The sequence below is a fragment of the Theropithecus gelada genome, chromosome 4 (assembly GCF_003255815.1).
Source record: "Theropithecus gelada isolate Dixy chromosome 4, Tgel_1.0, whole genome shotgun sequence".
NCBI classification, from domain to species: domain Eukaryota; kingdom Metazoa; phylum Chordata; class Mammalia; order Primates; family Cercopithecidae; genus Theropithecus; species Theropithecus gelada.
In genome coordinates, this window is record NC_037671.1 from 31,173,640 (window position 1) to 31,194,812 (window position 21,173).

The following is a 21,173-nucleotide window of genomic DNA, read 5'->3' on the forward strand; positions in this document are numbered from 1 at the left end:
AGCTGCACACTTATGCAGTTCACTACATATCAATTTCCTCCCATAAAGCTGTTTAAAAAGTCATAAGGAAGCCAGATATGGTAGCTCATGCCTGTAATCGCAGTACTTTGGAAGTCTAAGGCAGGAGAATCGCTTGAGGCCAGGAGTTTTGGACCAGTGTGAACAACAGAGACCCTGTTTCTACAAAAACAAACACAAAAATTAGCTGGGTGTGGTGGTGTGTGCCTGTAGTCCCAGCTACTTGGGAGACTGAGGTGAAGGATTCCTTGAGCCCAGGAGTTCAAGGCTGCAGTGTGCTATGATTGCACCATTGCACTCCAGCCTGGATAAAAGAGCAAGACCCTGTCTCTAAAAAAATAAAATAAATAAAATTTGTTTTAAAAGTCATTAGGTTACATTGCATATTCTAGGCAAATAAATTTGAAAGTCTTGATGAAATGGATAATTTCCAAGGCAAATAAAGATTACCAAAATGGAACCCATTATAAATAGAAAGCCTGAATGGATAATTTTCATAGAATAGAGGAAGTTACCACGAAATTATCCCACAAAAAAAGCATATGACCCAGAGTTTCACATCAGAATCTATCCTTCAAAGACTAGCTAGTTCCAATGCTTCGTAAATTGTTCTAGAGCATTAAAAATGAACACAGACTTAAGTTATTTTTATGATGCAAGTAAAAGAGTATACTTACAAAGAAAAGGAATAACAGGCTGGGTGTGGTGGCTCACACCTGTAATCCCAACACTTTGGGAGGCCAAAATGGGTAGATCACGAGGTCAGGAGTTCGAGACCAGCCTGGCCAACATGGCGAAACCCCGTCTCTACTAAAAACACAAAAATTAGCTGGGCGTGGTGGCAAGCACTTGTAAACCCAGCTACTCGGGAGACTGAGGCAGGAGAATTGCTTGAATCAGGGAGGTGGAGGTTGCAGCGAGCTGAGATCATGCCACTGCACTCCAGCCTGGGCGACAAGAGCAAGACTCCACCTCAAAAAAATAAAGAAAGAAAGAAAATAAAGAAGCCAAAGCTGGAAAAATATACTGTCTGAAGGGACACCTACATGGTCTTGTGTTGGAGAATAAAAAGGTAGTCCCAAATTTATAGAAATGCCCAGCAATTTCATAATATAGTTCCTTTCACTACATTTACTGAAACACGATATATGTGATTTTTGTGTCCTAGGGTACCTATACAAGCCTACTCAGCCCATAAAGAAAATAATATATATATTTTTACAACAAACAGTAGACGATAATACTACTGTGTATACTTGCTGAATGAATTAAAGATATGAGATGAGACTAGAGCAGGCATGAAGAAAAAATACCTGTCCCCCAAAACAGAGATAATCATCCAGGAGACAGATCACAAATCCAAAGATGCAACTTATTTCAAAAGTCCTGGTTGCTTACACATATAGATCTCTCTGGAAGGGAAAACTAACTTGTACCATTTCCTTTTCTTGATCTAAGAAACTCATTTAATGTTTTTACTGGCTAAAATGAGCAATTTAGACTACCCATTCTCCATACAACTTGCCCACTTACATTAATTATATTAACTTTTCAATACTGTGGAGACTCCCTTGTTGAGGTCTGATCTCTGTCTATACAAGTTCCCACAATCCTCTCATTTATAAGAGCCTCTAATATGAATTCACTCACTGATTTTTCCAAGCCTTTTCCACACTCATCACACTGGCAGGGTTTCCCTTTAGTGTGAATTGTCCAATGCTGAAGAAAGCATCTCTACATTCATCACGTTTATGGTGCGGATTCTTTGGTGCACAGTCAGTTCTGGCTTCTGGGTGAAGGTCTTCCTACATTCTTCACACAAGTTTGTATAAGGTTTCCTTGCTGAACAAAGGCCTCCTCAGTTATCATATTTATGCAGTCTCTCTCTCATGTGGATTCTTTGATGTCAAATAAGGCCATGTGGCTGAAAACTTTCCCACATTTCTTATGCTGACAGCATTTTTCCTGTGGTGGTTCTTCTGGGGGAAAAGAGGGTTCCACTACAAGCAAAAGCCTTTCAAAACTTGTTGATTGCAGAGATTGCAAAGATATTCTCTTCATCGTGGACTACATGATGCTGACTAATGATGCACCAGAAACTAAAGCTTTTACTACACTTATTGCATTGATGTTGCAGTTCTACAGACATTCCCCCTAATAAAATTCAGCATCTCCAGATTTTTTTTTTGTTTTGGAGCCAAGTCCTTAGTTTCCTTCTCAGTAACACCATCTAAAATAAAATGCACAGATAATTCAAATGTCAGTTGTCTCTTCTGAAATGAAATTTATGATAGGGTACAGTGATTAAAAATAAAACCCACTTTTACCTAAAGTGCATGCCTTTTCTAAGTCTCTAAACAAGCATCTCATTTTTGTGAAGGCACGTGGCAGGGTAGGAGTAGAGGGGTCCAATTTGGGTGAGAAGAGACAGCTAGGCAGAAAGAAACTGGAAATGCATGGAAGACTTTTCACAAAATGTGAAATAAAAGAAATCAGGAAAGCGTAATCAAAAAAGTTAAGAGAAGATCAGTTTGAATCCAAAGCTGAGAAACAAGGAATATCATGAAACCAAGAGAAAGTTTAATTTGTTAAGGACAGTTAAAAGGACTATTTCTACTCACCGATAAGTATCTTGGCTACTACTATAGACCTACAAAATGTTCAATAAATATTTGTTGAGTGGATCAGTAAACAATGGGATATGATCAAAGTTAACTTGAAACAATAGCTAAATCAGTTTCAAAATACATACTAATCTGATGTGGGGAAATCAATAAACTGGAAAATTTACAGTGGGGTAATAGCTTTTCTAGGTAATATTCATGTCTAAAATGTAAGAAAGCAACATTTTGAGGTTAAAGGAGTTAAGTGAGTCAAAAAACAAAACCCCAAGCCCCTACAAATATGGTTGAGATTTTCTACTTAAAGAATCAGGTAGACAATGAGAAGGAGATGAGTAGAGACAAGGTTTCTGGGGAGAGGATGTTACTAAAAGTTCTAAAAGCTTCCCCTGTGAGGCTCTCTTCTTCTTTCTCTCCAGAGATGCTCTCTCATCAACTTTCCATATCAAAAGGCATTAACACTGAGAGGTAAACTAAGATAGGATCTTAGGTTTGATCTGAAACCTTTGATTCCAAGGTACTATCTTGACCAAAAGCATATCTTGTTCTATCTTTTAGCCTAAGACCCAAAGGCAATGTGATAAAGTTGGTCTTGGGAAATGGAATTAGAAGCTAACCCCTAACTTAAAACACCCAACAAACAAAAAACCCAATATAGAAAGAGAAGGTCCCAGAGATGCACCTAAACAGCAGGAGGATTAAAGCCTGCTATTTATGGGAAATGCTGGGTTATGGTTCCAGAGACATCTGGTGGATCTTGAAGTTCAGGTTTGCTGCTTTCTATGCTATTCCCAAAGCCTTTTGCTAGTCCAGCTATAAGTGATCCTTCCAACCTTTCCCACCTGTGGTTTGTCCTTCATTCAAGCTGTCTCTTCAACTTTTCCAGCATCATCGATTGCCTCCTCTCCACATTCTGGATGACATAATCCTACCTATATCTGCAGCTTCACAAGTAGGAGTTAGGACCTGTTCCAGCACCTGTTTCATAATATGTATTTCTGGTCTCAGGAACTACTGGCAAAGCTTCCTAAGTCTTCTGACAGCTCTGTGAAGTCCAAGTGGCTTTTTCCAATGCTGGCAAACCTTCCCAAGTCCTCTGACAGCTCTGTAAAGTCCAGGTAGCTATCTCCAGATAGTAACAATTTGAAGTTTGAGGAAAGACCTGTGATTTCTTTGCCAGCCTGATTCTTTGTTCTAGGCACAGCCTTCTTCCTTTACCATCAGTCACTATTAGAGATCTTTCCTGCAACAAGATTGCCATTCTGGAATGAGAGAGCTCAGGAGAAGATTCACTCCAGCTTGGGGTTCAGAATGATTTTTCAGAAGTATTTCCTTGTAGGTGGTCTTCCTCCTGAGGCATAAAATAACAATGTTAACAGAAGCTAAATTTTGTTTACCTCTTTAGCCAAGAACTCACTCATCTGAACAAGACACTGAAAGAAAATGGAACTCTGTCAGGAAGGTAAATAAATTAGGAAAGAAGAGTGACTGCAAATTATTAGCTAGCCCCATGCTAGCCTTTTACTCTCTAAAAGTTTTTATTAATAAAACTTTAAAGATCATGACCCTCTTCCCTTGGCTCCCCCCCCCCAACTTCAAAATATCCCGTATAAAAGGCAGAGATAAGAACATCGGAAATGAAAAATAACAACAGCTAATATTTACTTAAAATGCACCATGCATGCAGCCATTTAAGTAGACACTTATAATCTCACTGACAGATGAATAAAATTGAGGCACACAGAAGTTAAGTAATTTGCTCAAAGTCACACAACAGCTAGGTGGATTCTGTCTTTTCTTGTATTCAGCGTCGATCTTGGGAAAATCATGAATCACATCATTTCCCCAAATGAACCCAACTTTCTTTCACCAAACAGGGAACCCAGACTCCCTTTTCTCAACAGCCAGTTTTCCCTATACCTCAAAACTTGGAAGTCACCCTTAATTTCCCCTGGCAGCTCTCAACCTATCAGGCCCAACTTCACCAGAGACACTGAAAGGCCAGAGTGCACGAACCTGGGACCACCCCACTCCTAAAGGTCCGTCACAAAGGTCAGAAAGGTCGGTACTTTCGTGTCCCGCCGCCGTCAACGGCTGTCTCAGCATTCAGCTTCTCTAGGATTCTGGAGGCTTTCTCCTCTCTGTGGTTGCCTGGCCGAACTCCGCACCAGCTCAGGAGCGCGAGTTCCAGCTGAGCAGTCAGGTAAGCCTGGGGGCCCATGGTCCCAGGCCGGGTCGCGTCTGACCCGCGCGAGGCCGGCCTTCCAGCTGCAGAACGTGGGAAGAGTAGTTTCGAAGGCAAACGGAGGATATAGCACGGGCTGCTAGGTACCTCTGATAACTAGCAGGGGCGGAGACAAAAGGGAAGAAATCTCTCTTCCCAGCTTGGGCGGTAAGTGTCCCCTGCTGGCCACTGCTCATCAGTTCTCCAGGCAGGAAAGTAAAAGTATACCTGCGTGGGAGCTTTTATCCCAGGGCTAGGAGGACTGCAGCAGTCTGGGAAACCTGCAGCATGGTTAAAGGTAAATTTTGACCTGGGGCACTGGCATCTAGAGACAATGCATTTGAGAGAGCCCACAGCAACAATCAAAATAGCAGTTGTAAAGCACTAATGTGCCAAGCACTATTCTAAGCACTTTGTAAACTAATTTAATCTACATTGGGTTGGTATTATTATCTTTGTCATTTTACATAGGAGGAAACTGAGGGACAAGAGAGGTTAAATCGCTTGCCCAAAGTCACTTAGCTAGTAAGCTGAGATTCGAACCATGGCAATCTGTCTCTAGAATCCAGGTTCTTAAACCCTATCTCAGGAATAAGTAGAGAATTTGGCCACAGGAAGCTGCAGAGTCCCTAAACTGCCTCAATCTTTATCAGGGATGAAATGCGGAGACATCTACTCCTAAATTCATTACTGAAGTAGGCAGAACTAAGGCACTAAATCAAAACACTAAGATATGCCCACCAAGCTTGAAGAGGAGTAATGATGATCTAATCATAAATCAGAACTAACAAATGGCTTCCACTATGGAGCCCTTCTTGGGACTTCCAGAAGCAGGCCACCGGGCTTAGGAAAATGACTGGCAGGAACAAGCAGACATATACCCTAGAGATCAACTTGAACTATGATAGGTGAAAGCTCTGGGAGCCTTGACTGATGGGTTTCAGACACCTAAATGGTGTTTTTAAAGTGTATGAAGAGAATCAACTGTCCATGAAATCAAGGGAAAACTGCTGGCTCTAAATGATGGTCTTACAATGTAAGCTAGGGGGCTTATCAACTGAAAAGCTTAAAACACTTATCATAGTTGGCTCTGTCAACATCATATTATATACATGAGGCCATATATATAAAATACAAATTACAACACATAAAAATATTCATACATACTTTGTACACATTAATATATATATGTAGAAATACTATACAAGTAAAAAATAATGTGTGAGGACTCCTTACCAAATACACGCAGAATGTTTGAGAGGGAGAGGATCCAAAGAAATTCCAATAAAATGAGCTGCTGTAGTGACTGTGGTACAACTTTTCGGTTTAAAGGATAAAAGTTAGGAATAGATTCAATTAAAGGCTATCGAATGATTATGTCTAGGTTGAACAAGCATTTGCTCAAATTCTGGCCTTGTGGAGTTAGGAGGGACATCATTTGAACTGTAAAACTGGTGAGTCTTAAGCAAAGAAAAATATCATATATCACATATATGTGTGTGTATGCATTTTTAAATCCAAGAAGTATCTTCTAATATAAAATCACTTTTAAAAACTCACCTTAAAGATACATCCATCATGGGTTATCAACACTTGGGGACAAATCTTTAAATCTTTCTGTATTAAATTAGACAGCCAAATATTCCTTATTCTGTGAGAATAATGCAGAGTGATTTATGATTCTAAGCTAAGAAGGATGATCTTTTCATATAAAGAGCCCATTTTTAAAGTGGAATGTCTCCTGTGACACCCTCTCTGTGCAGGCAACAAGTAGAGCTGTTTATGCTGGCCAAACCTCATCCAAGATTTGGTATGCAGAGGGGGTGATAATACTATTACCTGAGGTGTTTGGACTCCAGGACTTTCTGAATCATTTTTTAGAATACTGACTAGAGATAAAAAGTTTTTACAGATAATTACTCAAGACACTGAATTACCACTGCAACACATGGTTTGTTCAACTGAAATAAACTGAGGAAGTGTATCACATAAGTTAAAAGTGTGGACTCTTGAAGTGGGCTGCCTGGGTTCAAATCTTGGCCTTACCACATACTAACTCTGGGACCTTGAGCAGCTTTAGCTTATCTATTTCAGTTTCCCCAGCTGAAAGTGAGATGTTGTAAGTAAAGCATTTAGTAATGTCTGGCCCTTAGCAGTTAATAAGTGTGGAGTATTGTCATTAATAAACCCTTTTCTCAATTCCAAAAGATGGTCAATAAGAACAGCTTTGTTTTGACTATAGCAACTCGACAAATAATCTGTATATTAACAAAAAAGACTAGTTCTGTACTGAGTACAGGAGTGCAGACTTGTCTAAGTTCTTGTATCTTAGCGCTCTCTACAACCAACCTCATTATACAGTTGAGATGTCTCAATTTGGAGCCCTGATGAATCCCACTGTCCTTCCTCATTAGCTTCATCTCATACCTCAGACTCTGGTAACCTCTTAATACAATGTATTGTTGGAAGGAGGGCCCCATTCTGTTTTCCTCTGCAGTCCCTTCCCACTGCACTCTCTGGAATCAGTTTGTCAGGTCATGTTTTCATTCACAGCCTGAGTTGAAACTCACTTCACTTTTCATTACTTTAGAAACTTGGCTCTTCCCCAACCTCTCCATGCTTTTTGCCTTGAACACTTAATGTCATGTTTACCTTGAACCAATTAGAAAAGACAAGCCAGTCAATCTTATTCTTGTCCTTAATATTATTTGCAAACTTTATGATTCATTTGAGTTTTACACCAGATACTTCTATCTGGCTGTTGTTACAATTGATGACCATTATTTCTACCTTGGACCTGCTTCACTTTCATATTCTTCCTTTCCATCCCACCCCCTGTTATTGTTATTTCAAAATCCACATACATAAAATGCTTCAGAGGTTTCAGGTTTCCTAGGATCTTGTCACTGTCACACCACATCTGTATTTTATCCATAAAATGTACTCTTGACTTCATCACAAAGCATTCTCTGTTCACTGCACTCCCCAGTGTAGTACTCCTATTCCATATCTAACATGTCACATCCTCCATTTGCCCCTCAGGGCCTTAAATTTCCCTATATTGCCAATTTAGCTCCAATTAGTAGCCTTATTCTACTATATTTCCTCTTTATCCTGGAGAGCTAGTTTAATCCCCTTTGATGCCTACCTGGAAATTCCATGTCACTCCACCATTTTTTGGTACTACAACTGTATTTAAGCATGAGAAATAACCAGAACAAAACCCCAACATATATTTATATTTTTATTTTATTTTATTTTGAGACGGAGTCTCGCTCTGTCGCCAGGCAGGAGAGCAGTGGCGCGATCTCGGCTCACTGCAACCTCTGCCTCCTGGGTTCAAGTGATTCTCCTGCTTCAGCCTCCCGAGTAGCTGGGATTACAGGCACATGCCACCACACCCAGTTAATTTTTGTATTTTTAGTGGCGATGGGGTTTCACCACATTGGTCAGGATGGTCTCGATCTCTTGACCTCGTGATCCGCCCACCTCGGCCTCCCAAAGGTGGGAGGCATGAGCCACCACGCCCAGCCTCCACATTTATTTTTAAACAAGTATGAACTGTACCCTCCTGTAATTGGCATATTCCATTGTTCTGAGTCTTTGTTTATGGCCCCTTTATAATATTAGGTATATAAGAAATATTAAGTCACGTGCAGAAAGGCAAATGGAGGAATGTGCGCAATGACAGACCATATTAAGCAGAAAATGAGCTGGAAAGACCCCCAAGTAAAGGCACTGAGAGGAACAGAAGGCAAGTTTAAAACAAGGATTGCATTCCAGTGAGCAGTCAGATTAAAAGAGAGGCTCTGAAGTTACTGTGAACAGTAATTTCAGTTTGGATAACAAGTCTATAAAATCAGATTAGATAAGGAGTATGCATAGCATATTTGGTAAGGAGAACATTCTCACACAGGTTCTCATCATTAAGTAAAGTCCCCTCCACTGAGAGGAGTTTCTAACAGTGAAACAGCACAAGAACTAACATAAGTAACTCCATTTTTGTTTAAGGAGCCTTTACCCATTCCTCCATGTAGGCTAATTTTAGAGCAGAGATAATATGCAAAACAGCAATCATGTAGTTTTAAAAACAAACTCTGAGATTAAAGAAGTATGTATAACTATGTTTTGTTAAAGATTTACAGGAGCATTGTGACCCAACCAATGACAAAGAAGTTCCCAACTTCCTTGGACTCTTGCTGGCACCCAGATGTCTGTGGTCATAGGTTACCTCTTCATCCCAACTCTATCCTCTTCCCTTTTCCCTTAACATAAAAAGAGCCTAAAATTTGTACTGACTTAAGATGGTACTTTAGGACACTAGCCTACCATCGTCTCAGTTTGCTGGCTCTCCAAATAAATCTGCTTTTCCTCCCACCAACTCTCTTCTCTCCCGAGTTTTGGCTTTGGAGCCGCAAGCAGCTGAACCTTGGTTTGGTTACAAGTTTGCATTCTCATTATGTGAGAAATGGGAGGCAGGGTAAACTTAGGTAGAGCATAGGCCTCACATACTTATAGCTACAGAGCTCCCAGGCTCACTCTGGGTTGTTTCCTGGAGGAAGAAAACTAGGTTTCCAATCCCAGTTGCCTCAGTGCCTTATGCGTGTAACTCCTATGCTGGGGTTATGAAAAAAAACTAACTAAGCAGTCCTCAACTTATGAGTAAGTTGTTTTTCAACTGTTCATTTGCCTTTCTCTCTCATGAACTCAACAAGTTTTTTCCACACAGAAAGTCATGTAAGTTCCAATCCCAGAAGCCAATCTGACACCCAATATACCTGAATTATAATACTTAGACCATTATGACTTCTATGGGAATACGTGTTCATATTTACAACTTAGCTAGAAATATAATATTGCTATAGGACCAACGGGTGCTTCTAGTTCCAACCCAGGGATGAAATTCTGTACAGGGTTTATGGCTAGAGAGGCAAGAGACAGTGGCACTAAGAAAATGGGGGTGGGGAATGTATTACAGGAGTGAAGATGGGACAAAGACACAGGACTGTGTAATTAGGTAATTAGGAGTGGGACTTACTAAGGAAGAATGCAGATTACCCTTCTTTTATTTTTCCCCTTCCCCTTTTATCACTGTCTCACCACTTCAAACCCATTGACCAGCTAGAAGTATGAAGAGAAGAGAGGACTGGAGTTGTGTTGGGGTGCAGTAGGAAGTTAGTCCCAGAAATTGTGGAGTTTGCTGTGGCAGGGTAGAAAAGGAAGGAACTAACAGGCCATCTCAGTAGAGATTAAGAATGATTTCTGTAAATAAAAAGACAGATCAGGAGCCATGTGTACTTCTATGTGGCTTGCCTGTTGTCCACTAAAACAATCAAGACAGGTTCTCATCCAAAGCAGAATTTTTACTCAGCAAGACAAGGTTAGAGTCAACCAGTTTTTGGTTCATTTTTCAGAAGCCCAAGGGATAGTATCTCTAATTTGGGGTCCTTTTATGTGCTCAAGAAGTATACAAACCAACAAAATGTAAATCAGTTCTCAAGAGCAATTATTAGGGAATTCAGAACATAGTGGTAACAAGAGATCTGGGAAACAAAAGAAGGTAAAGCGTAAAGCAGAGAAGAGCACCAAGCCCTCCCCTAAATAAACAAACAACACAAGGCCTTGCACTCAGAAGACCCTTGGAATGTAGGTCTGTCTCTTTTTCTTTAAATACTTAAATCTGAAGGGATGGAAAGACCACCTTAAAACCCTAGTTTTTGGCATGATGGGGGTCTAATTCCCGGTTTACTCCAAAGAGCTGGTGGCACATGTTCCCTGTAAGGATCTCCTTGTGCTAAAAGTCTGCAGTGGCCTTTAGTTTACAGGACTGTGTTCAGGCTTCCCCACTTTGCAGACAGCTATGAAGTCAGCTGTCATTCAACTCAACATTTCTCAAATTTTAAAGTATATTAAGTAGCTGTGGAGCTATAAAAATGAAGATTCTTAACTTGCATCCTAGGCCTAATGAAGCAGAATGGGAGTGGGATTCAGGGATATTAAACAAGCCCCAAACGTGATTTTGATGTTCATCAATGTTGGAAGATCACTAGTGTAATGGCCAGGACTAGAAGTCAAGAGACCTGCACTTAGGTTACTGGTCTTTTTCTTTGTGTGGGATTATAGCTGTGTCGCCGTCTTCATAGGCAAGAGTATTCTCATTTTTAAAATGGAGACTGCTTTTGATTTACCAAGGTATTTTAGGAATAAGAAAAGTGCTCTGTAAATGTCAAAGTGCTATAAAGTATGAGATGAAATTATTCACATTCTGGCCTTCTTATAGTCTGTCCCCAAGCTGTTTCCAACTTAATGCTATTGATTGCCCAATTTGCATGAACCTTTTACTTCAGGTTGGCTAGTTTTTTCCCTGATGCTTCCAAACCACATGCACTCTTAAGTTGGCTTACATTTGTTTTACCCATTTTCTCCCTTGTGACTGCTAAGTCTGCCCATCAAATCCTTATTTTAAATAAAATCTTTCTTCACCACTCCAGGCAAAAGTAACCTGTCCTTTAGAATTTACAGCACTTACAGGCTACAAAGTACCACTTTTATTCAACACCGACTTATGCATCTATTCTACTCTCCTGTAGTCTTATTTAACTAAATATGTGGATCTTATCTATCCCAAACTAAGCTATAAACTCTCTGAGAAAAGAGTTTGGGGTTATCTTCTTGTTCTCCACAGCACCTAATACAATGGGCAGCACGTACTGAATTCTTATTAAATATCTGAGGTTTCCCTGTAACAATGGTGACTGAAGTTTTACCCCAATAATTGTAAAGCTAAATAGTGTTTCTCACCGGCCTGAACTCTGTGAGATAACTTCCCTGTAGTCATCACACAGAAACAGATTTTTCTCCTTTGTGGATAGTCTGATGTTGAGTAAGAGCTGAGTTCTGCCTGAATGATTTCCCACACTCTTTACATACATAGGGACCACCTCTATTATGGATGCTCTGGTGTTTACTAAGATCTGACCTCTGTCTGAAGGCTTTTCCACACTCATCACATTGGTAGGGCTTCTCCCCAGTGTGGATTCTCTGATGCTGAATGAGGCTGGTGATTCCTCGGAAGGCATTCCCACACTCATCACACTTGTAGGGCCTTTCTCCAGTGTGAATTCTCTGATGTTCCGTGAGGACCGATCTTTGAGTAAACGCCTTCCCACACTTATCACATTTATAGGGTCTTTCTCCAGTGTGAATTCGCTGATGTTCTGTAAGACTTGTCCTTTGAATAAAGGCTTTTTCACATACCTCACATTTGTAGGGTTTTTCCCCAGTGTGAATTCTCTGATGCTGAATAAGGCCACTCTGACTGAAGGATTTCCCACATTCCTTACACTGATAGCATTTTTCTTTGTGGTGGATTTCCTGATGGGAAACAAGGGATGAGTTATAAACAAAGGCTTTTCCACACTCATTGCACTCATAGGGCTTCGCGCCGGTATGAACTCCTTGATGCTGAGTAAGTATGGAACGCCGACTAAAACTTTTATTACACTGAGTACACTGATAAGGTTTGTCTCTTGTGTGGATCTTGATGTGGTGAAAGAGGCCTGCTTTCTGACTAAAGGCTTTGCCACAGTCATTACAGTGATAGTGTTTTTCTCCTGTGTGAAGTCTCTGGTGTTGGTTAAGAGCTGACCACCGGCCAAAGGCTTTGCCACACTCATTACACTTATATGGTTTCTCTCCAGTGTGTATTATTTTGTGTCGAATAAGCACAGTTCTCCCACGGAAAGCTTTTCCACATTCTTCGCATTTGTAGGGTCTGTCTCCAGTATGGATCCTCTGATGTTCTGTGAGGTGTGAGTGCTGACTAAAAACTTTTCCACAGTCATCACATCCATAAGATTTTTCTCCTGGACAGATTCTCTGATGTTCAGTATGGTCAGAGTTCTCAGTCAGGCTTACTCCATTTTCATCACAGGTAGGTTGTTTATCTTCTCTGGAGCATGCAGAGGGCTCTTCTGTTATTTCTTCAGGTTCATGAGTTTCTCCACACCTAGCAGACTGGGACATATCATTTTCAAATTTACTGGATGTATTCCCATGTGGTTTCATTTCTTCCGAAACTTCTTGCTTTAAATTTCCATACTCATTTCCAGTCTCAACATCTAAAACTAAGAAGGGATCATAAATGTTACCTTTTGTACCTTTAAAATGTATCCATACATTTTAATATTAAGCAGCTGTTAGGAAATAAAAAATGCAAGACTCTACTATCTTAGTGATAAAGAGAGGAAAATATATTTGTTTCAATATGGAAAACATATATGCATCAAAAAATATCTGGAAGGACACACAAAAAATTAGTAACAGTTACAGCCTATTTCAGAGTAGGAGGAAGAGACTAGGTGGCTGGGAAAATCAAGTGGAATAGAAACTTTTCATTAAATAACTTTAAAAAATTTTGTTTTTGAGCCATGTACATTTTTACCTACTTAAAAAATTAAATGAAAATGAAACGGATACAGAGAAAGTAGAAATAAGGTAGTGGATCTTTCACACATTCACGAACTTTTAATATTTTGTAAAATTTGTTTTATTATTTTTTCTTTTTTTTTTTTTTGAGACAGAGTCTTGCTCTATCGCTCAGGCAGGAGTGCAGTGGCACGATGTCAGCTCACTGCGACCTCCGCCTCCTGGGTTCAAGCAATTCGCCTGCCTCAGCCTCCTAAGTAGCTGGGATTACAGGCATGTGCCACCACACCCAGCGAATTTTTGTATTTTTAGTAGACACAGGGTTTCACCATGTTGGTCAGGCTGGTCTCGAACTCCTGACCTCGTGATCTACCCATTTTGGCCTCCCAAAGTGTTGGGATTACAGGTGTGAGCCACCACACCCAGCCTGTTATTCCTTTTCTTTGTAAGTATACAATTTTTTTTTTCTTGAACCATCTGAAAGTTAGTTGCAGACATAATGGAGCAAAGTCTTATTTAATGAAGCAGAAAGGATATAGTGCAAGTGGAAGATAGAGGTATTGTCTGATAGGATAAAAGCTAAAAATAGCAAGGAGGTAGGCTGGGTGCGGTGGCTCACGCCTGTAATCCCAGCACTTTGGGAGACCGAGGCAGGCGGATCACAAAGTCAGGAGATTGAGACCATCCTGGCTAACACGGTGAAACCCCATCTCTACTAAAAATACAAAAAAATTAGCCGGACGTGATGGCGGGCACCTGTAGTCCCAGCTACTCGGGAGGCTGAGGCAGGAGAATGGCGTGAACCCGGGAGGTGGAGCTTGCAGTGAGCCGAGATTGCGCCACTGCACTCCAGCCTGGGCAACAGAGCGAGACTCCGTTTCAAAAAAAAAAAATAGCAAGGAGGTCAGTATAAAGAGAGAGAATGTATCAGAAGGACTAAATTAAGTGTTAAAGCCAGAATTTAGAAGAATATGAATATACAAGAAAGTAAGGGTTGAAGAGTGACCAACCAGGCTATCTGAGAGTCTATGTATGAGCCATCAGATTCAGAGAGGGCCTTTTTGACTTTAATGATCAGAAACAGTAGCAAGTACAAAAAAGCCCCAGTGTCCTATGTTACCCATCTTCCCCTTCCTCCCAAGATGGGTCTTTCTTCTTTACCTTGCTCCTGTTGGGATTCAAGTTCTGGAGATTCATACTTTAGCTGGGCTTTCATGGACTGGAGGGGCATACTGGGTTCTCCTTCTTTTCCTAGAGGTACCATCTTCTGCAAGAACATTTCATGTTCCCCAGTGTGGGCTGAGACCTGAGGAAAATGAGATGTAGCTGACAGACTCACTCTGATAACAGAAAACAAAAAGTATACATTTGTGGCAGTGGCTGAAACCTGAAATGACCATTTTCCCAGATATAAGCCTGCCATAACCCTACCCATTCTTCAAGGCTAATATAAATGTCACCTGCTCTGGGGAATCTTCCCTTCTACACCCAGATGTAATTTCTCCTGTTGTTACCGCTAAAGTATGTTGGTTGTGCCACTTTTACTTCTTTGTCTTATGCTCAAAGAAGTGGAGAAAGGAAAGGGAGAAAGACAAAACAAAGGAGAGAAGAAAAAGGTGAAAGAGGCAGAAAGGAGGAAATAAGATAGAACTTAGGGTAAAATAAAACATTAAGAGAGACAGAGGAAAAGGAAAGGGGATATGTAAAGATAAATAATGTAGAGAAATAATAAAAAAGAAAGGCACCCTTGGGATGCTATGATGGGAGGATTACTTGAGGCCAGGAGTTTGAGACCAGCCTAGGCAATATAGCAAGATCCCATCTCTCCAAAAAAATTAAAAATTATCTGGGCTTGGGGGCGCACATCTGTAGTCCTAACTACTCAGGAGACTAAGGCAGGAGGATTGCTTGAGGCCAGTTCAAGGTTATAGTGAACTATGATTACACTACTGCACTCCAGCCTGGGTGACAGAGACACTGTATCTCCAAAAACAAAACAAAACAAAAGGTATAAGGGAACAAATGAAGAGAAAGAAAAGAAAGAAGGTGGGAGAAGAAAGAAAGGGAAAAGAAGGGAAGGAGAGAAATCTCTTCCATATTCATTCCTAAGCTGTTCCCAATAGTCTCTGCTCTTCTGAGGTGCCCATCCCACTTCTCTCTGGGAAGATTATCTTATTTTCTATTTATCCAAGATCACAATCATCTCAAAAATCATCTACTATTCATTTTATCTATCTCCACCCTCATACTCCTCTCCATTTCTTCTATCTTAGAGGATGATGTCTTCTCTATTTCAAGGCTCACATCTCTACTTTTGCCTTCAATCCCATCACTTTTGGCTTCCCTCTGACCCTTGCTCCCTCAGTTAACTAACTCATTTATTCAGCAATTTCAGTCACTGGGTGGCTGCCATCTTCCATGGGCCTATTTCCTCTTGCATTTAAAAATAACAGGTTTCTTCAGCAAGGTATTGTAAAAAGCAGGGATATGGAATCACATGGATTACTAACTCTCTCTCTTAGTCTAATAGCTCTGTGACCTTGGGCTAGTTACTTACTCTCTCTGAGATTATAAATAACATTTGTATAAAGCACCTTGCACAGGGCTTGGCATACAACAGGCTCTCAAATTACTCTCCCATTCTCTTCAAAGGTTAAATTTTATAAATAAGAAATCACCATATACTGCCTCTATTTCCCTGATACGGTTTCATTTTGTAGACTCAGTCTTCAGAATAAAAGCCAGAGTCAGCAAAATGCTATCTCAGATGTACAGAAAATGGTGTTTTGATATCTCACATTTTGAAAAAAGAAAGCGGGGAGAAAAGGCCAGTACTGTGAGCTGTGCCTTCTATTCCTGGATCTCTGGTTAGGCCTCAGAAATCAAGCTGTAAACTCCATTAGATGCCCCCTGCAGTGCTTTCAGAGAAAGAACTGGTTGGCAATACAGATTCAGCACATTTAAAACCAAATTACTTTCGCCTGCATCTAAGAATCCCATTCTTTGTACCTCTCTAGCTACTCTGTTTCTACTGCTCATTACTCCCTTCATGATCTCATCCTATCTTGTGGCTTTAAATACTATGCATATTCTGAAAAGCCCCAATTCTGTAGTTCTAGCACAGACCCTTCCACTGAATTCGTTTATTATATCTAGTTGTTTGCTCAACTTTTCTGCTTGGGTTCTAATAGGAATCTCAAAATTAACATGTCCAAACCCTGTTTTTTGTTTGTTTTTTGTTTTGTTTTGTTTTGAAGCGGAGTCTTACTCTGTCATCCAGGTTGGAGTGCAGTGGCAAGATCTTGTTTCACTGCAACCTCCGCCTCCTGGGTTCAAGCGATTCTCCTGCCTCAGCCTCCTGAGTAGCTGGGATTATAGGTGCGCGCCACCACACCAAGCTAATTTTTCTATTTTTAGTAGAGACAGGCTTTCACCATGTTGGCCAGGCTGGTCTTGAACTCCTGACCTCAGGTGATCTGCCCATGTCGGCCTCCCAAAGTGCTACGATTGCAGGCGTGAGCCACCGTGCCTGGCCCAAACCCTAATTTTTGATTCCTGTCCTTCCACCCCAAACCCACTTCTCTCCCAGTCTTTACCATCTCTATGAAAGACAAATCCACTCTATCTGATATTCAGACCAAATAGTTGGGCATAATCCTTAACTTACTTTCTCTCATATTCCACATTCTATATAAAAACAAACCCTGTCAAGCTCTACCTCCAAAATACATCCAGAATCCAATCACATTTTACCACTCCCACTGCTACTATTCTAGTCCAAGTCACCAATATCTCTTGCCTGGATTATTGCTTATTATTATTGCTTCTACAATGGTTTCTTTGCCTCGAACTTTTACTCCTATGCCTACCCCAGCCCCATTGTGGAACTTTCTCACAGAAGCCAGAGTGACTATTTTAAAATTCAAGTCAGATTATGTCTCTCTTCTGTTCAAAATTCTCCAGTGACTTTCCATCTCAGAATACAATTCGAAATTCTTATAATTGCTACAAGTTCTGACATAATATAATCTTATAAGCATTTATTTCATCTCCTCCTTGACAAACACATCTCTACTGTGATAAGTAGATTCTCACTTTAAGACACTCTGCCTGAATGCTTTTATCCCTGATAGCTGTATGGCTTGCTCTTTTCATTCAGATTTGTCCTGTAAATGTCACCTATCTGAAAAGCCTTCTCTGACAAGTCTACAGAAAACAGCACAATCCCCACTTATTTCACTATTCCTTTTCTCTGCTTTTATTGTTGTTGTTGTTTGAACAGAATTTATTACCACCTACATCTTGTATGTTTGTTGGTTTTTTTTTTTTTTTTGGAGATAGGGTCTCACTGTGTCTCGCAGGCTGGACTGCAGTGGTATAATCACGGTTCACTGCAGCCTCGATCTCCTGGGCTCAAGCAATCCTCCCAAGTAGCCTCCCAAGTAGCTAGGACTACACGTGCCTGCCTGGCTAATTTTTGTATTTTTTATAGAGATGGGGGTCTCATTATGTTGCCCGGGCTGGTTTGTTGATTTTTAATTTACTATCTGTCTCTCCTCAGTAGACCAGAATCTACATGAGAATAGCAACCCCCTGTGTTTTGTTGGCTGTTGCATTCACAGTGCCTAAAACAGTACCTAGTCCAAACAGACATACAGTAAATATGTACTTAATTATTTCCTACAGTCTTTAACTTTGTTAGGAGTGTCTTCATTATACTAGCCTTTCAAGCTTAAAATCCCTAGTGTTTAGCTTAGAATACATTGCTCTGTAAAGAGCTCTCCATTGGTTCTTCCTTCTTTATTTAATAGATCTAATCTGTCATCACTTCCAAACAATTCTTACCTAAGACATGCTTCATCCTTGGTAATCACACTTTCATGATCCTGTTTCTTTTTTTTTTTTTTTTAAGCAGAGTCTTACTCTGTTGCCCAGGCTGGGGTACAGTGGCACAATCTTGGCTCACTGCAACCTCTGCCTCCTAGGTTCAAGTGATTCTCCTGCTTCGGCCTCCCAAGTAGCTGGGATTACAGGCACGTGCTGCCATGCCCGGCTGATTTCTGTATTTTTAGTAGATACGGGGTTTCACCATGTTGCCCAGGCTGGCCTTGAACTCCTGACCTCAGGTGATCTACCTCCCTCGACCTTCCAAAGTGCTAGGATTACAGGCATGAGTCACTGCGCCTGGCCTCGTGATCTTATTTCAAACTTAGATCTTTTTGCCATATGTTTCTACCCTCTCTATTGTATTTGGTATCACAGTGTTAGATTATACTTCCATTTCATTATTTCCCTAAGTTTCAAACTCTTTATATCAGGGTTTCCTAGTGTTGGCTCTACTGACATGTTGGTTTAGATAATTCTCTGTTGTCTGGGGCTGTTCTGTGTGTTGTAAGAGGGTTAGCATTAGCCTTGTCCTCTCTACCCACTAGATACTAGGAGCACCTCCCTGAGTTATAACAACCAAAAATGTCCCAAGACATTGCCAATGCCCTCTGGGGCACAAAATTGGCACTGGTTGACAACCACTGTCTCATTTTAGTATTAAAAACAAAACAAAAAAGTTCTATATAATTTGGTTCTTTTTTACATCTTACAATTAGTAAAGCTCATTTAGACTCAAGAAGAAAAGGTTAGGGGCGTCTGTCTACAGAATAAAATCTCAATTCCAGAGGTTGAGATTCAAGGTCCTGGACACTATCTCAACTCTTCTACTCAGAATTCACCTTTCCAACCTAACTGGGCTTTCTACTACTCAAAGAAACACAGAACCCCACCCTGCTCTCCTCACTAACTTTCCATTGTACTCCCACATCTCATTCCCCTGAAATAGTTAATTTTTCCATTTTAAAACCCTGTAATGGAGTCAGAGCAATGGATAGATCTGCAAAACCTTAATTCTTAATTATTTGTATTGTGCAACAGAGTGATGCCCCTCCAAGAGACTGCTTCCCATCCTGCTACTTTCATCTCTCTGATACCTTCTCTTGTCTTAGAAGTTTTCTAAGATGAGCAGCATATTTATCAAACAGAATTTTGTAGCTTAATAGAGAAATATAAAATCCTTCCACAGAAAAGTTATAAATAAGTTGGGACCACATTAGCCAACTTTCCCTGAAACTCATGCCCCTTTCTGATGCATCAAACTGTCAAAAAACATGCTTTGTGAAAAAATGGCTGTTCTTCACTCTGGCCTAGAAATCCACAATTTATCTTTTCTCAAACAGAAGTCACATCTTTTTTCTCACCTGCTCTCCTGGCTCATCCAATTCTCTCTCTAAATCCTCCAGCACAGTCACCACCTCCTCGCCACTCTCTGGATGCTGCTCCTGCACCCAGGCCTGGAGCTCCTCAGGTAGGATGGTCAGGAACTGCTCCAGCACCAGCAGCTCCAGAATCTGTTCTTTGGTGTGGGTCTCTGGCCTCAGCCACTGATGGCAAAGTTCTCGGAGTCGGCTCAAAGCCTCACGGGGACCAGACGTCTCCTGGTAGCAGAACTGTCTGAAGTACTGGCGGAAGACCTCTCTGCTATGGGTGTTGTTTTTATGCAGGTCCCAATCCTGTCTGGTGGTATACTTCTTCTCCTCTATCTTTACTTCCAAACGTTCATCCTGGTCCATGTGGGCCTGGATAGCCCAAGTAGATGCCATTTTAGCTGTGCCAGAACTACCGGTGTTTCAAGTAAGATCTTCCCTGGAAAATTTATTCCTGGACAGTCCTGAGGAATAAGCCATCATTATTAACACAAACTCCACCATAAAGTAAAACTGCAAATTCTGATAACTTAACTATGATCTTTGAAATCTGGCCTCCAGGTTAATGTACGATACTTACTCAGAAAAATACTCTGATAGAAAAGACTTAAGATTAGACCAATTTAAAGAGAAAGACTAAGGAAAGGTGCCAAGTTGTTTCAGGACTTTAAGAAGAAGAGTAAGACTTGTTAGTAAACTTATTCTCATTTGGTCCTAAATGAAAGACAAATGGAATAAAACTAACATTTAGATCAAGTAAACAATAATGATAAAAGGTTAGGACATCCTTGATTAGTTACTTTTATCTTTTGAATGTCCAGATGTCTGGTAGAAACCATGAAATCACAAAAGCAACAAAGTCATGTAAATTTATTTCCTCAGGGACTTAAACTTTCCGCTCCTTATTCTTCATTTATAAAGTGAGAAGGCTGAAGAGGTTACTCTTTAAGCCTTCCCTCTATCCTCGTGGTCTGTGATTATAATCTGAAGTGAGGAAGGCCCTGGGACGCCGGCCAGCGTCTGTGAACCACCACTGTCTAGAAATGTCGGTAAGCGCTGAACCCAAGGATACACCGCCGAGGCAAACGCGGAAGGTAGGTATGGGCCTTACAGCACGGAATTGCTGCAGACTGGGAGCCGATCCCTCATCCTAGCCTCCCAGCGCACTTTGGGGAGGGAGAGCTTCCCGCGGATCCACCTGGGTTTGGGAGGACCAGGGTCCATTCTGCACCGGCCAGAGCCGAGGGGCCCAGCAACTAGAATACAGCAATCTTCCGCCCACCCCCTCGCAGCATACAGAGCACAACATCGCTCACCTGCGGCCCCCCGGGCCAGAAGAGAACTCCCCCCTAAAGGCCTCGAACCCTTTTGGGACCCGGAACCCATCAAAAGTGACCCAAAAAGGCCGGAAGCGGCCACGGGAGGGCTGAGAACCAACCCGCGTGGGGCGCACTTCCGCGGCCGCTCTAGGAAGGGGGCGAAAGGGGCTTTCAACTCGGTAGTAGTGTTTCCGCGCGTCTACGTGAGAGGAAGGGTGATGATGGCTCTCAGACCTGCGAGTAAACGGAACGGGTTTATCTTTCTCTTCTTTACTCAGCCATTGTCCACACTTCCCCCGGCCCGATGGGT

At 41.2% G+C, this 21,173-nt stretch overlaps 1 protein-coding gene across 5 annotated transcripts; it reads right to left on the minus strand.

Annotated features, from left to right (window-relative positions):
• Window positions 1–1,466: 1,466 nt before the first annotated feature.
• On the minus strand, window positions 1,467–20,957 carry ZSCAN12 (zinc finger and SCAN domain containing 12). 5 transcript variants are annotated; one of them, XM_025383227.1, is made up of 7 exons: window positions 20,861–20,957; window positions 19,539–20,008; window positions 14,452–14,630; window positions 11,665–12,989; window positions 7,434–7,515; window positions 3,572–3,990; window positions 1,467–2,248 (listed from the first exon to the last, which is right to left on the minus strand). In XM_025383227.1, exons 2-4 carry the CDS (start codon window positions 19,553–19,555, stop codon window positions 11,701–11,703), a joined length of 1,485 nt encoding a protein of 494 aa, XP_025239012.1. In that variant the 5' UTR covers window positions 19,556–20,008; window positions 20,861–20,957; the 3' UTR covers window positions 1,467–2,248; window positions 3,572–3,990; window positions 7,434–7,515; window positions 11,665–11,700. The 5 variants fall into 5 exon arrangements, with proteins under 5 accessions (XP_025239012.1, XP_025239011.1, XP_025239009.1 ...); XM_025383226.1 differs by lacking the exon at window positions 7,434–7,515 and having other exon boundaries at window positions 11,843–12,989; window positions 14,452–14,596; XM_025383224.1 differs by lacking the exon at window positions 7,434–7,515 and having other exon boundaries at window positions 14,452–14,596.
• Window positions 20,958–21,173: the final 216 nt, after the last annotated feature.